At 34.3% G+C, this 15,399-nt stretch overlaps 1 protein-coding gene across 1 annotated transcript in view; it reads left to right on the forward strand.

The window, feature by feature from the left end:
- c18h14orf180 (chromosome 18 C14orf180 homolog) overlaps window positions 1-14,335 on the forward strand; it is a 35,875-nt gene extending 21,540 nt beyond the window's left edge. Inside the window, exons 5-10 of the mRNA XM_067368329.1 lie at window positions 3,592-3,622; window positions 3,742-3,850; window positions 5,131-5,291; window positions 6,758-6,887; window positions 8,288-8,314; window positions 10,092-14,335. Coding sequence (XP_067224430.1) covers window positions 3,592-3,622; window positions 3,742-3,850; window positions 5,131-5,291; window positions 6,758-6,887; window positions 8,288-8,314; window positions 10,092-10,297 — 664 coding nt within the window. The 3' untranslated portion in view covers window positions 10,298-14,335. The remainder of the gene's footprint in view (window positions 1-3,591; window positions 3,623-3,741; window positions 3,851-5,130; window positions 5,292-6,757; window positions 6,888-8,287; window positions 8,315-10,091) is intronic.
- The last annotated feature ends 1,064 nt before the right edge of the window (window positions 14,336-15,399 follow it).

Below are 15,399 nucleotides of genomic sequence, written 5' to 3' on the forward strand. Positions count from 1 at the left end.
AAAATGTGACATCCAAAGCATATGTGAAGGATTCAATATTGAATGCCTGACCTATATGCAAAAAAGCTAATTTTACAAAACAGTACTGCTGCAATCAGTGCTAAATGACCACATGAGGAAAAAGTTCCATGTGAAATCCCTAGGAAAATTCTCTGAGAGCAAAGCGTCGCCCATCCAAATAGCACCATTCTTGACAAACATGCCATGAGTTCCAGTTAAAAAGATGAGAGTGCCATATCTCTGGCACGGGCCACACATTTCCACTACCTCCTGTTGGAATCGCAGCACACGTGTGTCCAGATTTGTTGTGACGGGTGCTGTAATAGATCCGCATGCCTCACCGAGCCTGGCTGAGGTAGGCCATTGCTGTGGCATTCTGAAATGGTCTGTATCTGTGCTTAAATTAAGCAAAGGTGCCAGGCCAGTGGGATCAAAGGGAGCTTTATGCTTATATGTGCTCTACTTTTCTTTTTCTTTTTTTTACAACTGCTTCCCAATACTTTTTGTATAAATAGACAGAACAGAATCTATATGGATAAAATGTGGTATACACTATGAGTCACACAGGATTTAGATAAAGGATGCACATTGTTATCGTTGGTGTCAGCATAGTTCATCATGCATGTCTTTGTAATTTAAAACTCTTCTGTATTTGCTTTTTACAGTACATAGCCTAAGGCTCCTATAACAGATGTTCAAGTGTACTGAACCCAATGAATCATCTTTCCCATCAGTATAGCATGCTACCACATTATTTATACAGCATGTATTAATGTATACTGTGCCCAACGTGTGAATTTTCTGGATGCATAACCCTGTGGAAAAGAATTAAACTTTAGCATACTTTAAAAAAAAAGTACAGAAATAATATACTTTAAAATAATTAAAAGTGTGAATTGAATAAAAATGTATTACAGTTTATTTTTATATTAAATTAAGTTAGCTAAGTTAGCTCCAGTGACAGTTACAGTCATATTTGATTGCGTTCAGTACTCGCTCTGCAGTAAATCGCTAAGTCATTTCATGTTTCTCTTATTATTTCGTTTTCTGTCTAAATGAGTCGTCACTTCAGCATTGTGTATCAGACATTGTCACCTTGTGGAATAAAGGTGAATTGCACTTATTCTGTCATCTAAGATTCAATTATTGTCATGCAGAAAAAATATACGTACACTCATACACACCTCGGGTCGTTTGCGAACCCTATACAATTTTTACAAAAAATGAATACAAAAATAGGCATTCTTTTATTATTTTTTTATTTTTTTCTTGTTATATTCATTGTAATGAATTGATTGAAGAATACAAAGAAGGTTGATGTCTAACTTTAAAAAATGAACGAGGAGGAGGCTAGCGAATGACGTCACGGGTCACTAAAGACCCGAGGTATGCATTTAAGGGTTACAGTGGTACTGCCGAATTTACTGACAATCATTTATGGTAAACTAAAATATACAACATGTAGTTTTTATTGAAACTTGTGTCATAAATTTAAATATATTTGTAATAGCACATTTTTAATGAAGTTATTACATTTAAAATATATTTACTTGTAATGTTGTAATCTAATATTTAATAACAAACTACAGTTAAAATTATAAGTGTTATATGGTAGTCAACACATCAAAACAAGTGTACTTTTTTTGAGCATGACAGAAGATCTTCAAAAAATTATTTAAAATGTACTTTAAAGTAAAAACGTTTCATTTTAAATTATTTCAAAGGGCACTTTTTAGTGTTAATAAACATTAAAATGGCCTTCTATTTGCAGTTCTGTTTTATATATATATATAAAATATAAAATTATTATTATTATTTTCTGAGATTTGAATTACACTACAAGTGCACATTTACTTATTTTCACACAAGGGTATAGTACACTACATTATAGTCAAATTGTAAAGTATAGAACCAGGGTACACTGCATCCCACAATGCAATGTGCACAACTTGACCTTTAATTGTCAACATGAAGTGATATATTACACAAAATTGAATCAAAATGGCAAAATATGAATTTGTTTATAGGATGTGATTACAGTGTATAATACTTAAATATTATTTGAGTTTATTATTTAAGCAAACATTTTGCTTGTTGTTTTACATAGTTTTTTAGAACAGTAGGCAGTAGTTATATAATACATAATCCACAGTAAGCAGTATGTTAGTATTCCAGGAGGTGACAATGTTCACTGTCAAGAGTTTCTCCAGTGTCAAGAGAGTAGTTATATAAGGTTTTATAGAGGGTGAGAGATCCAGTGAATGTCAAGTGTTTGCCTGACAGTCTCCCTTCATTCACACTCTCCATTATGATTATAAATTTACTGACCTGCTGTGACACATTTCTGATAAGCATATAAACTCGATACCAAGCCGATAGTTATGACCTCCTAACATGCTTTACTGTACTGACTCTGTATTCCATTGGATGGATTGTTCTTGCTTTTGCTCAGAGAAAACAAATCAATATTAATGATCCATCCAGTATAATATGTTGAAATATGTTATTATACTGGACCCTCTCTGCAAATACTCTCTTACTCTCTCCATCTTTATGGCTGAGTTAATAGAAAAGGGTCAACTGAGTCCCCAAGGTTTAATCAATGATATAGATTTGCTGATCGATAATATACATGCATCTCTCTCGCATGTGTAGTAAATAGGCAGACATGATGTTCAGACTACATATTTCCATACTACCTACAGTATTTTTTATGCAGTGTTGGGGGTCCCGCATTACAAGTAACGCAAGTTACATAATCAGATTACTTTTTTCAAGTAACTAGTAAAGTAACCCATTATTTAATAAAGTATCAGATTTATTTTTAGTTACTTTATTTTGACATTAATTGACTGACACTTCTGTCTCCATGTTGAGAGAAATAAAGTGCAGCGGTGTTGAGTGTGCTGCTGAGTGAACATGATAGATATTGTAGTTCTAGACTAAATGTGAGTGTTCATTTACTCATCTCACTTGCACAAAAACAGATTCAGTATTCCTCAAAATGAACAAAAACAGTGAAATGCAAACACAGAATATTACGCAAACCGGCAATAAATAAATGTTAAATAACACAAATATACTTTATGTATTTAATCTCACTTTATTAACCAATGTCTTTGCTGCTGACCTTCAATGATCCAGTTCAACCATACAAATAAGCAAAAATGGCTTTAGATAAACATCACATTGTGTTTAATATTTTTTTTTTCTTTGTTTTTATTGCTAAAGTAAAAGTTTTGAACTTTGAACTCTTCTGCAATCCTTAATGGCAGCACAACTGAAAGGTATGCGGCCTCCATAAAAAGTAACGAAGTAACGCAATTAGTTACTTTTTTTAGGGAGTAACGCACTATTGTAAGGCATTACTGTTAAAGTAACTTTCCCCAATACTGGTACACTATATTTTGTATGCATAGAACACCCTGAAAAGAATGTGATAAAAGAACTAGAAATAATATCAGTTGTAATTTTCCTTTTTTTTTTTTTTAAATAGCATTTTTCTTGAATTTGATTTCAAGAACAATTTTACACACACAAACATTTTGGACCATAATTTCTAACTTTTTTGTCACTCTTTATTGCTTTCAGACCCCATCTTGCTTTAGAATACAGTGGCAAGGTATGTACATTGTGTTTTAGTATACATGCAACATGACAGAAAGCTTTTAAAGAGGAGATATCTGAAGCAATGTTGAAGTAATTGTAATTTCTCCATTTTTTTTTTTTTTTTCCATTTAGGCCACTAAAATCCACCAGCGGGCTTTCGGTAACGATCACCCCATCACAGCCCGGAGTCTGGAGCTGCTTGCCACTGTCTATGCTGAGATTGGCAAAACGGAATATACAAGTAACTTAATTATTTATTAGTCTTCTTGATTTCACATGAAGTTAAGTGTTTTCAGTTTCAATATGCCATGCCACTAAAACATGATTTTGAAAACATTACGTCGACATTACATAAATAATTAGAAAGCAACACATTGAATAAAGTAGAAATATAGTATTTTCTTATAAAATGTAAGCTACTCCAACGATCATTGTTTTATTTACAGTGTAGTTTCTGTCAAAACCCTACATAGTTACTATAAGAATTGTTAATACTCTAAAATCATGACAAATTATTGTAGGGTTTTCTTTAAAGTCAACATAAAGTGGAAGTTGCGATACACTTTTCTTCCCTATTGTGATGTATATCCGAGTAAAACGGCTTCTAGACTAGGAAAAAATGTTGGGCTGGACTTGGGATTTAGTTGATTTAGGGCATATGAATAAAAAAAAGAAGATGTGCACAGAAATATTCCATAAAAAACAAGAATTGTACATTTTGAGTTCATGGTGACTTTCAAATGTAAGCTTTCTGCAATTTAGTGTGATTTCTTTTTATTATTTTTAATTATGACAGTGGCGGCTATAACCAAGTTCCCATGGTAATGTAAATTTATAAACCTTTAATTAATCACATCTGCTTAAGACATTCTAGTCCCATACAAGCCAGCAACCTTTCATATTCTAGGTAAAGCGTTTTGATTGTCATAACAAAATATCCACAGTAGCTTGGAAACAGCTTTCAGTGAAAGCTCTTTTATGAACTTAACGCATATAGAGCCATTTACTTTTTCCACTCAGTGAGGAAGCAAGGAAATTGCATTACATCTAAGTCTACTGTACACGCAGTTCTGTACGATTAAAAAACTGCAGAGGGTAATCAACCGAATGAGTAAACATTTATTATAAGCATGCACTTTCTGTCCACAGCTGATGGTGTTGTAGATCTCTGGCTGAAAAAGCTGTGTTGTGTATTTGACAGTTTGAGGCCAGGGCATTTTAGTAAGCAGAAATGCGTAGTTTTCTGGAGGGACAGGTCGTTGCCTTTTTCCTGGATGATGAAAAATGTATTGTATAGGGCAGCAATATGTCACGAACGTCAAACTCTGCTGCCGAGTCAGCTTTTTGCGAGAAAATGCTTTCGCCACAACATATCATCTGCATGGCACTATGTCATAGTTTCAATGCTAAATTATTCTCTTCTAAACTAGAAACAAATATATGTTTTGCTTATTTTGCTGATTAAATGTCAAATAGGTTGTTTTGCAGTTTGTAAAGTGCTCTTTGTGTTTCTTTTTACAGATTCATTGGGAGAGTGTGTGTCGACTCTTTCCAAGAGGTTCTCGGCCACGGAGTCATTTAGCGATGCTCTGAGTGGCATCTCTCATAGCCATAAGGACAGACACTCTGAGTTACGACACAGAAAAGAGCCATACAAACAACAGGAAACTCTTAAAACTAAGGTAATCCTATGGTCATCGACAAATAAGAGTGTCCATGATAAAGAAATGGGAAATTATTTTGTTGTTTAAAACACATGCTAAGTTCCTGAAGTAAATGTGCTCTTTGTATTCATGTTGGTTTCATATGGTTTTGAAAAACTTTTATAATGTCAAGAAGTTTAAATTAAATGACCCTATAAACGGCAAAATTTATAACATATTCCTTACACTTTGAGTTTACACATTCATTCGTTTCAAAAACATTTTACAATATATCAAAGTAAAAGTATTTTAATAATTAACAATTCAAAAATTACAACCTGAGGTATCCTTAGCTTGTCATAAAAAGGTCAAATTGTCTGATATGATCAGATTCTTCTTCTTCATCTTCATCTGATATCAGGACAGTTGTATCATACTGACATTTTTTACTTTTTGCCTCCCAAAAAAAAAAAAAAAAAAAATATATATATATATATATATATATATATATATATATATATATATATATTTTTTTTTTTTTTTTTTTTGCCTAATGCAAGAAGATGTGAAAGAGAACTCAGTTCGTCATTTGCCTCATATAATGTGAGAGTACTGAATTGAACAGACAAATGTACACAAAATTATTACAAAATAATATCCTCGGTTTAGTCTTAAAGGTGCAATGTGTAAATTATGGAGCCCCGCGCATGACATGCAGGAAAAAAAAGTAGGCTAAATCGTGCGCATGCTTTACTAAGTCATTCCCTTGATTTATAAACCAATGCATGATTTAATAAATCGAGGTGATGAAATAGTAAATCGTGTGCACGATTTAGTAAGTTGAGGGAATGAATTAGTAAAAAACAGCAGAAGATTGTATAAATTGAGGGAACGCCATTTTGCGCCGGCATGTTTCTACAGTAGCCCTAAATGGACAAGCTGCACTACAGAGTGCGTTTGCTTGACTGGCTACTCTCTGCTGTCTCAGATGATGACATCTTTGTCCTGTGTTGGCCACCGTAGCTTCTCTGTATTGCAGTTTGCAACCTTACTGCTAGACGCCGCTAAAATTTACACACTGCACCTTTAAGTTAATGTAAACACGTGTAACAGAATAGTGGATCCGTACATTGGTCTTAAAGTGAAAGCAGCCAAATTCCAACTTACTGATCCTGACTAAATAACTTTTGTAACTTAATTAGTCTTAACCCTTAATAAGGGTTAATATATACAAAGAAAACTATGTAGTGTTAGTGTTTAATCGCTAAAATTCAAACGATACAGCTTAATGAAATTATCATGTGTCAATCACATTTTACTACTTTTTGCTGTTAAAATGTCGACGTGTCATACTGCAAACAATCTTGTCACATGGTATGTGTGTTAATGTCAAAAGGTCTTAGGAATCAAAAAAAAGTTAGGAATCTACTGCCGCATTCAAACAACTTCATGTTGTGTCTATCAAACATTTTGGAAGTCAACTGTTTTGTCTTTTCTGATTTCAGGTCATAAATGAAAAACTGCCCACCTCTATCCTGAAAAGGTCCAACGTGAGCAATGTTGAGTCAGACTCATCGCGTAGGCGAAAAAACGAGAGGCGGGTTCGCTTCAGAGAGCCGGAGATCACTGTTCATGGTGAGAGAGTTCAAACAAATCTGCTCTAGCAGTCCCTAAAATCTCCAGTCTCTTTGAACTGTTCTTTAGAGTGCTGGCACTTAAAAATAGTAAAGTAAATTAAACATGTTGAGGTTGGCTGCAAAAGATTTTTCATACTGAGAGCTAAGGTAAATGAATCCCCTCATTCTGGAAAAAAGAAAAGAAGGGATGCACAAACATGCCCAAGTGATTTACTTTGTAATTTACATGCAAATTAGGCAGTGTGCAATCTGTGCCAACAAGACTGTTATGTTAATGAAACAAAGAATTTAATTTAATGAATTTAAGGAAGGTAATGCATGGAGCCTGTGCAGTTCTGTTTAGATGCTTTAGTGCAGTTGTCTTTCTTTCAAGAGCTCTTGTCTTGTCGAAAGGCCTTATTGCAAAATATGAATGAAGGTCGTGCTTCCTGTCTCCATATTCTAGAGTCAAGTCAAGTCACCTTTATTTATATAGCACTTTATACAATACAGATTGTTTCAAAGCAGCTTTACAGTGATAGGAAAATGATTCAGTGATGCAAACATGTTAATTCCGGCTGTACAGCAGCCCTAAAAGAAAATAGTGTCATTGTTCAGTTGAAGTCAGTTCAGTGTTGATTCAGTTCCTATGTAAAGACCATCAGTTATTCAATTAGTTTATTCAATCTATAAAGCAGTTCTGCAGAAAACAGTGTTTTCATCGTCCAGCTCAGTTCAGTTCTCATTCGATAGTATCAGTGCAGACAAATCAATAATATTATTTTATATTAAGGAACCCAAACTCCATCAGGTGACAGAATGGAGAAAAAACCCTGGGTGAAATCAGGCTCAGACCTGGGGGGCAAACGAACGAACACGTTGTGATTTTGATTCAGGCTGCATCACAAGTCAGAAATTAACAAGTAGCAGGGGTCTCCGTTCCTACTCCTTGAGGGCCACTGCCCTGCAAAGTCTAACCCCAGTTAAACACACCTGAACCAGCTAATCAAGGTCTTACTAGGCATACTAGAAACTTCTGGGAAGGTGTGTTGAGGTTGGAGCTAAACTCTGCAGGACAGTGGCCCTCCAGGACAGAATTTGGACACTACTGCTATGAGAATGAAGGTGCGGTCACATTACCAAAATTTTAAAAGCAAATGTCCATTGGCAAAAGTGTAGCAATGTATGAAGCGCAGCTCACTCAGAAATCACTATCAAAACTAGCAGCTTTCTGTTGGCCAATGCAGCAAATTTCAAACTTCTATTATAATGACTGGAATTCACCCACTATAATTCACAGAACAATGGTAAATGTGACCACACCTTTAGTTATATGAATGTTTATGAGCTTTACAAAGACCTTGACTAACTTGAACTTAAACCTAAACCTCATTATTAATTTTTATGTTGGCTTTCCAGACATTCCGTACTATGACTGTTTAGGAGGTAAGAAAATAGATAAGAAAAGTGTTGAACAGTGTGGTAGATCTCAAAAATGCATGAAAATATGCATGACATTTTCTTGCATGCAATCTGGGACTAAGAACAGCCTAAAAGTTTATAACTAGCTCTTTGATGTGGTTTTAAGAATTTACTTGAACTGTGCTACAATTTGTTTGCCTTTGTCTATATAAATGTGACATTGAGGTATGTATACCATGCATGTAAATCCCAAAGAAAGCCTCCCTTTTTAATTATTTTTGGTTAAGAGTGCTGTTAGCTGTGTTGTGGAATTCCCCCAGATTTAACCAGTGAATAATGCTGCCCACATGCTTTCAGAAATTTCCCACTTCCCACTTCTGAAATCATAATTACGAGCTACTAATCATGGAGGTTCATTCTTGCCTATTTCTTGGGGAAATCTTGTTAAAGCAAAAATGAAATTAAGCTATTTTATCAATATCCAGCATATTTTGAATAAAATGTAGCACCCCATCCATAGACAACCATATAAACATTAACTGCACTATACATTCGTGTAGATAGTCGGCTTGCTGAAAAATCTGGAATTGCAGTCAAGTAAAAGTTGTTTTCACAGTGTAAAGTTCAATAAGAATCAAATGGCTATTTATTTATGTAAATACACACTGATCAGCCACAACATTAAAAACAACTTCCTAATATCATATAGGTCCCATTCGTGCTGCCAAAACAGCTCTGAACATGTCCTATGTTATCTGGCACCAAAACATCAGCAGCAGATCCTTTAAGTCCTACAAGTTGCTAGATGGGGCCTCCATGATTCAGATTTGTTGGTCCAGCACATCCCATATATGCTCTATTGTATTGGGATCTGGGGAATTTGGAGGCCAAGGTAACACCTTGAACTATCCTCAAACCATTCCTGAACAATATTTTCAATGTAGTGTAACCATTCCTACTCGACCCACTCCGAGTGGGATTCGAACCGGCATCTCTGACATGGGAGGCAGGCGTGCTAACAAGGACGCTAAAGACAGCAGGCTTTAGCGTCAGTCGCTAGTGCGCCTCTTGGGATCAGGGGAGTGAGGTTTACCTGCACAGCTCTCATTTGCTGGCCTCAGTTACATTGGCAGGGTATATAATCCTGCCAATAATGAGGCCAGTGCCAACACTGTTGGGAACACCTGGTCTGCAGTAATCTTTAGGCAGATGGTACGTGTCAAAGTGACATACACATGAATGCCAGGACCAAAGGTTTCCCAGCAGAACATTGCTCAGAACATAACACTGCCTCTGTCGGTCTGCCTCCCATAGTGCATCCTGCTTCCATCTCATCAGTGTTATTCACTTCACCTATCACTGATTTTAATGTTGTGGCTGATCACTTACTGTAACTGCAAGAGAAAGAAATGTAGATTTTTCTGGGAAAACTAATAAAACTTAACAGTCAGTACAGCAATTGTTCTCTCCTCGGCCATGTTTAAAGTTTATGACCCGCCCAACTAGGAAAGTCAGGAATGAAAATGATCTGTTTCCCAGTCGTAAATACAACTTGAGAGGTTGTTTGTCTAATTTCTGACTGAACAACTCGTATTTACAAATCAGAGATGAAGCAGGAAAGAAGCAGCGCGTCATTTCAGTGTTGTCTGAAGCAATGTTAGCAAAATAGCCTCTAAGACAAGCTAACAGCTAACTAGCTAAAATGCTTACAACACCTTTAAAGATTTACTGTTTTAAGCAGTTGTGCTGCCCAACAAATTTAGCATTTTAACCCAAACCTTTTTGGATTTTTGTGCTCCAGTGTACGACACCCCCCAGAGCCATTTGCACTTGGCCTTGCTCACCTGCCTGTTCCTGCTGCTGTCTGCGCTCGGTCTAGCATTGTACTGCACGGACCGCCGAAGACCCCAGCGTGCCTGTGAGGAGCTGCAGACGGCACTAGCTGTGTACCTGCTTCAATTCAAACAGATTGTTTGGGCCTGCTGGATCTGGCTGACCATGCAATGACCATAACTGACCACAGAGGGCAGCAACAAGCAGAAAAACCCCACGAAAGGTCAGGATGATTTTAAAGGACTGTGGAAGAAATACAAGATAAGGGTCTTTGATTTTTATTGCTTTATTTTCACTGTTATAATCAGACTGGTCACCAGTCAAAGTCTTTGAGGATGTTCAACATCCGCCTCGTTTATTTTGTAGTTGATTAAAGGCCATGTGCTTTTCCACACCATTAAGTGATGGTGTGCGTTTTGCCCTTTATGGTGGCATATCTATTGCCACAACCTCATTATACTGAGTCGTATATAATCAGAAATCTGTATATGTAGCTATTTGTCCTTGTATAGAGGTTCTGGACGATTATGTTTTAAAGCATCTGTTGGTCCTTTTCCAAGTAATACTTGTGCAGCAATAGTAATTAAACCTTTATCAATCAGAATATACAGGATTGTCAAAACAGAACATGAATGAATGAATTTCGTCTATCACAGCTAGAGCCCGACTGATATATTGATAGGTCAGTATTATCATGCGAGATATACTGAATATCTGTATTGAACTTTAATAAGCAATATTGAAAAGAACAACATGTAACTGTGAGTACATGCATAATGCCATGCTAATTGTCACAAATAGATACATTTTAAACCTTAAATGCATGAATATTTCAGCAATCTTTATTACATATTTGGGTCTTTAGCGACCCGAAACCATATCTTACATGAATGGATGTGTAACTGACGCAATAGCATAAAACTCTCCTGTTATGTTTATAACAATTTCAAAAAAATAATAATAATAATAATAATAAAATAAAGCATATTTCATTACCTTTTTTTGAACTTGGAAGGGTTCAATTTGAGTAGATGCTTTTTATCATCATTACTGACATCGTCAGAGCTCATTTTCCCAGTACATTCAGCATCTGTCTCATATTCACAACCATATTCTCAATTTGTTTCAATGTCTTCAAAACCAGTATTTTGATTGCTGACAGCTTCTTTCACAATCAAGTTAGACTAATATTTCATTGTGTGCAGTACTTGCTCTACAGTAAATCACTGAGACATTTCAAGCTTTGCTGATGATACTTGCATATTCTTTTGTTTTCACATCATCATTACATATCAAACATTGCTACCTTGAGGAATAAAGATGAATTGCACTTATAGAGTAATCAGAGATTCAATTATTGTTGCGCAGAAGAAAAACATACTCTATTACATACCTCGGGTCACTAGTGACCCTATACACTTTTTACAGAAAATTTATTAGAAAACAGACATATTTTTTTCTTGTTATGTTGTTTATAATTAATATATTGAGGAACACTAAGAAGGTTGATGTCTAACTTTAAAAAAAATGAATGAGGGGTAGGGTAGTGAATGACGTCACGGGTCACTAAAGACCCAAAGTATGCGTTTAAGGTTAATGTCGATAACACTTATAAACACACGCATATCGCATGTACTTATAGAATGTTTAAATGCATGGCTAGTGGTTTTTGCTTCTTCCTCACTATTTTGTCATAAAATATAAATATCAATAAGGGCTTTCTGATTCAAAGAGTGAATTTAGGAACTTGTTGCACTTAATTTCTTGTATTACACAAAGACAGGATTGAATTGTGCTCTATGTATGCTCTAACTATTTCAAGAATGGATTTATTTACATGCCAGCTTCAAAAACATCTTAATATTTTGATCATTTTATTTTAATTAAATATTAGGTCAATGATATTATTGATACACACCTTTTGTTTTTAGTTCAGTTTAAAAAATGTCATGTAGCACAACTCCCCAAAACCTCAATGAATAAATACTTCATTTGAATATAAAAAAAGAAAAGAAAAAATAACATTTTTTTTTTCTTTGGAAGTGAGGATTAAAATGTTGTACACTGATATAAGGAAAATGTGTAATTATTTTTTACTTGATGGTTACACAACATGATCATTTTAAGGTCAGTCAATTTAAACTTTTCTTGACAATGTTACAAAAGTTTCCAAACCATATGAAACCAACATGAATACATAGAGTATAACCCCAGTTAAACTGTTCTAGATTATTTTTTTGAACACTCTTATGCCATTGGACCAGACCCACAATCAGTCGGGCTCTACAGAATGTGCACACTATATTCTTTATGAATCTATGTATCACAGCTTTTTAATGTCTGAAAATATTTCATTTATTTAATTCTTTTATTTTTAATGCACTTGCTGTACATAATGTGGTTGAATGTGTCTGTGGAATGCAAGACAATGCTATTTATTTTACTAATAATCAAATAGGTTTAGAGTATAAATATGCGTTTTATGCATTTATCAACATGTATAAACAGAATGACACTAATCATTGTTAAAGAATATATTTCAATGTACATGTGAAAAGAGAAGAACTGGCACAATGACAACACCTTTAGCATTTAACTACGAGTTGAAACAAAGGGCAAAGCTGTTAAGCACAAACGTTTCCATCTGCCACAGATTCTCCGAAAAGAGATACAAGACTGTTCAAGGATGAGCTGGCCATATTTTGTCTCATGCACTGCCAGATTTAACTGGCAAATGAAAGAATGCCATTTTAGATAATTGAATGGTTTATTTGAGTTTATATTTTACATGAACCTGTACCAGCGTCTTGGCCTAAGCCTAATAATGGGCCATTGATTTGTTTTACTCTGTTTTGTATAAGAATTTTCTTTTTCTATCTATCTATCTATCTTTTTTTTTTTTTTTTTTTTACTATTCCACTTAAGTTTTATACTTTGTCTTTTAATATTCCTTTATAGCCACAGCTGTTCAGTGTCTATTTTCTAGTTTTTGATCAAATTACATCAGTCTTTGGGTTCTAGTGTCAAAAATAAGCTCTCATACTTAATATTTTCTCCATTAGCACACAGTTTGGCGTGTATTGCTTGAGTAAATAAGGAGATATCAGGCAGAATGACAGTCACTTTTATTGTATGCACACACACAAACACTATAGTTTGGGGTCAGTAAGATTTTTTTTTTAAATACTTCTTTCACAATGGATGCATTAAATTGATCAAAAGTGACACTAAAGATGGTTTCCACTGAAATAAACAGCACAACTGTTTGATAATAAGATATGTTACTTGAGCACCAAATCAGCATATTAGAATGATTTCTGAAGGATCATGTGACACTGAAAACTAGAGTAATGATGCTGAAAATTCAGCTTTGTCATCACAGAAATAAATTACATTTTAAAATTAATTATTTGTAATAATTATTCATAATATTACTATTTTCTACGGAAGAGGATTAGGGCCAAGCAATAATAAAAAATTAAACCCATCTCGAGATTAAAGTTGTTAAATTTCGAGAAAAAAGTTGAAATAAAATGTTGAGAATAATCTCATTAAATTACGAGAAAAATGTCATTAAATTTCGAGAAAAAAGTCGAGATAAAATGTTGAGAATAAAGTCATAATTTAATGAGTTTATTCTCAACATTTTATCTCGACTTTTTTCTCGAAATTTAACAACTTTAATCTCGAGATGTTTTTTTTTATTTTTTATTATTGCTTGGCCCTAATCCTCTTCCATAATTTTCATTGTATTTTTGATCAAATAAATGCATCTGTGGTGCATATAAAAGCTTTCTTTTGAAAACATTAAAAAAGCTTACCAATCCCCAATTTTTTTTTATTTTTTTATCACATTGATTTAAAATAGAATTGGATTAAATTGCAAGTGATAAAGAGAAATGAGTTAAAGGTGCACAAATCTTCTTTGGCCTGCATTAAAACACTGTGAGTTACTTGGATAGAAGCTCCTGAATATGTCAGAAATAAAATGTGGTCATTTACATGATGTGTTTGCTATTTATATGTGCACTATATGTCTAATTAATACTTTTATGCAACAGTTAATTAGCATACTTGCTTAAAGGGATAGTTCACCCAAACATTCTGTCATCATTTACTCACTCTCATGTTGTTCCAAACCTGTATGAGTTTCTTTTTTCTGCTGAACACAAAAGAAAATATTTTGACAAATGTTGGTAACCAGACAGTTGACAGTAGCCATTTACTTCCATAGTATATATATTTTTTTACTACTACAGAAGTCAATGGCTACCATCAGCTGTTTGAATAACAACATTATTTAAAATATCTTCTTTTGTGTTCAACAGAAGACAGAAACTCATACAGGTTTGGAACAACTTGAGGGTGAGTAAATGATGACAAAGTCTTCATTTTTGGGTGAACTATCCCTTTAATGTACCTGTTTGAGGGGAACTTCAGATGACAAAAGGGAAAATATTTTGTACTGTTGGGCCAGTCACTCGCTGAAGCAATAAAAATGCCCCAGGTCCAGTACATGCTCTTTCTGTACTGCATATTTCAATAGAGGTGCTTTTTGACCCTATATTCACTGTTTTTCTTTGATCTTTCTTTAAAAAAAAATAAAAAAATATTCAAAACCAAAAAGAGCTTTACATGGTCACTAGTTTAAAGACTGAATTTTATTTTCATGATCAGAAAAATCACAAATTGCTTTGTATTTCCATCATCATTGCTGTTTATACTGCTATTACTGCTTTTATTAAATAAAAGCCCTAAAACAAATATAGGCTTATAATGATGGAGATGTGTTCACACTATGACACAATAAATAAAATGATGCACAAAACAATGTCTGTGGGCCTGAGTGTGTTACAGAGTTACAGTGAATCACGACTCATGCTCACACACCATTAACTTGCAAAACTAAAATATAATCCTATTTGCAAGATGCTTAAACCAAAAATAAAAGGCATACATCAAAATTGATTACAGCATGCGCAACAATACTTCAAAACATAGTGAACTATAATGGAGTGTAATGGCATAAACTTAGATCTTAATAGGAAAGCAAGTAAACTGTATGAAGCAAATCATTAAATTATCCCTCCAAATCTCATATTTTATCAGAGTGTGACGTCATATTCTGAAGACAGATTAGTCACTTCAATATATCTTTATAGAGCCTTCCTTGTTGTCTGCCTGTTTATTTTTTATAACATATATGTACATGCAAGCATGTTTTAAATCCCTTTACATAGGAAAGATACTAATACAGTCATATACATGATTATATA

The sequence above is a fragment of the Chanodichthys erythropterus genome, chromosome 18, assembly GCF_024489055.1.
Source record: "Chanodichthys erythropterus isolate Z2021 chromosome 18, ASM2448905v1, whole genome shotgun sequence".
Lineage (NCBI taxonomy): Eukaryota > Metazoa > Chordata > Actinopteri > Cypriniformes > Xenocyprididae > Chanodichthys > Chanodichthys erythropterus.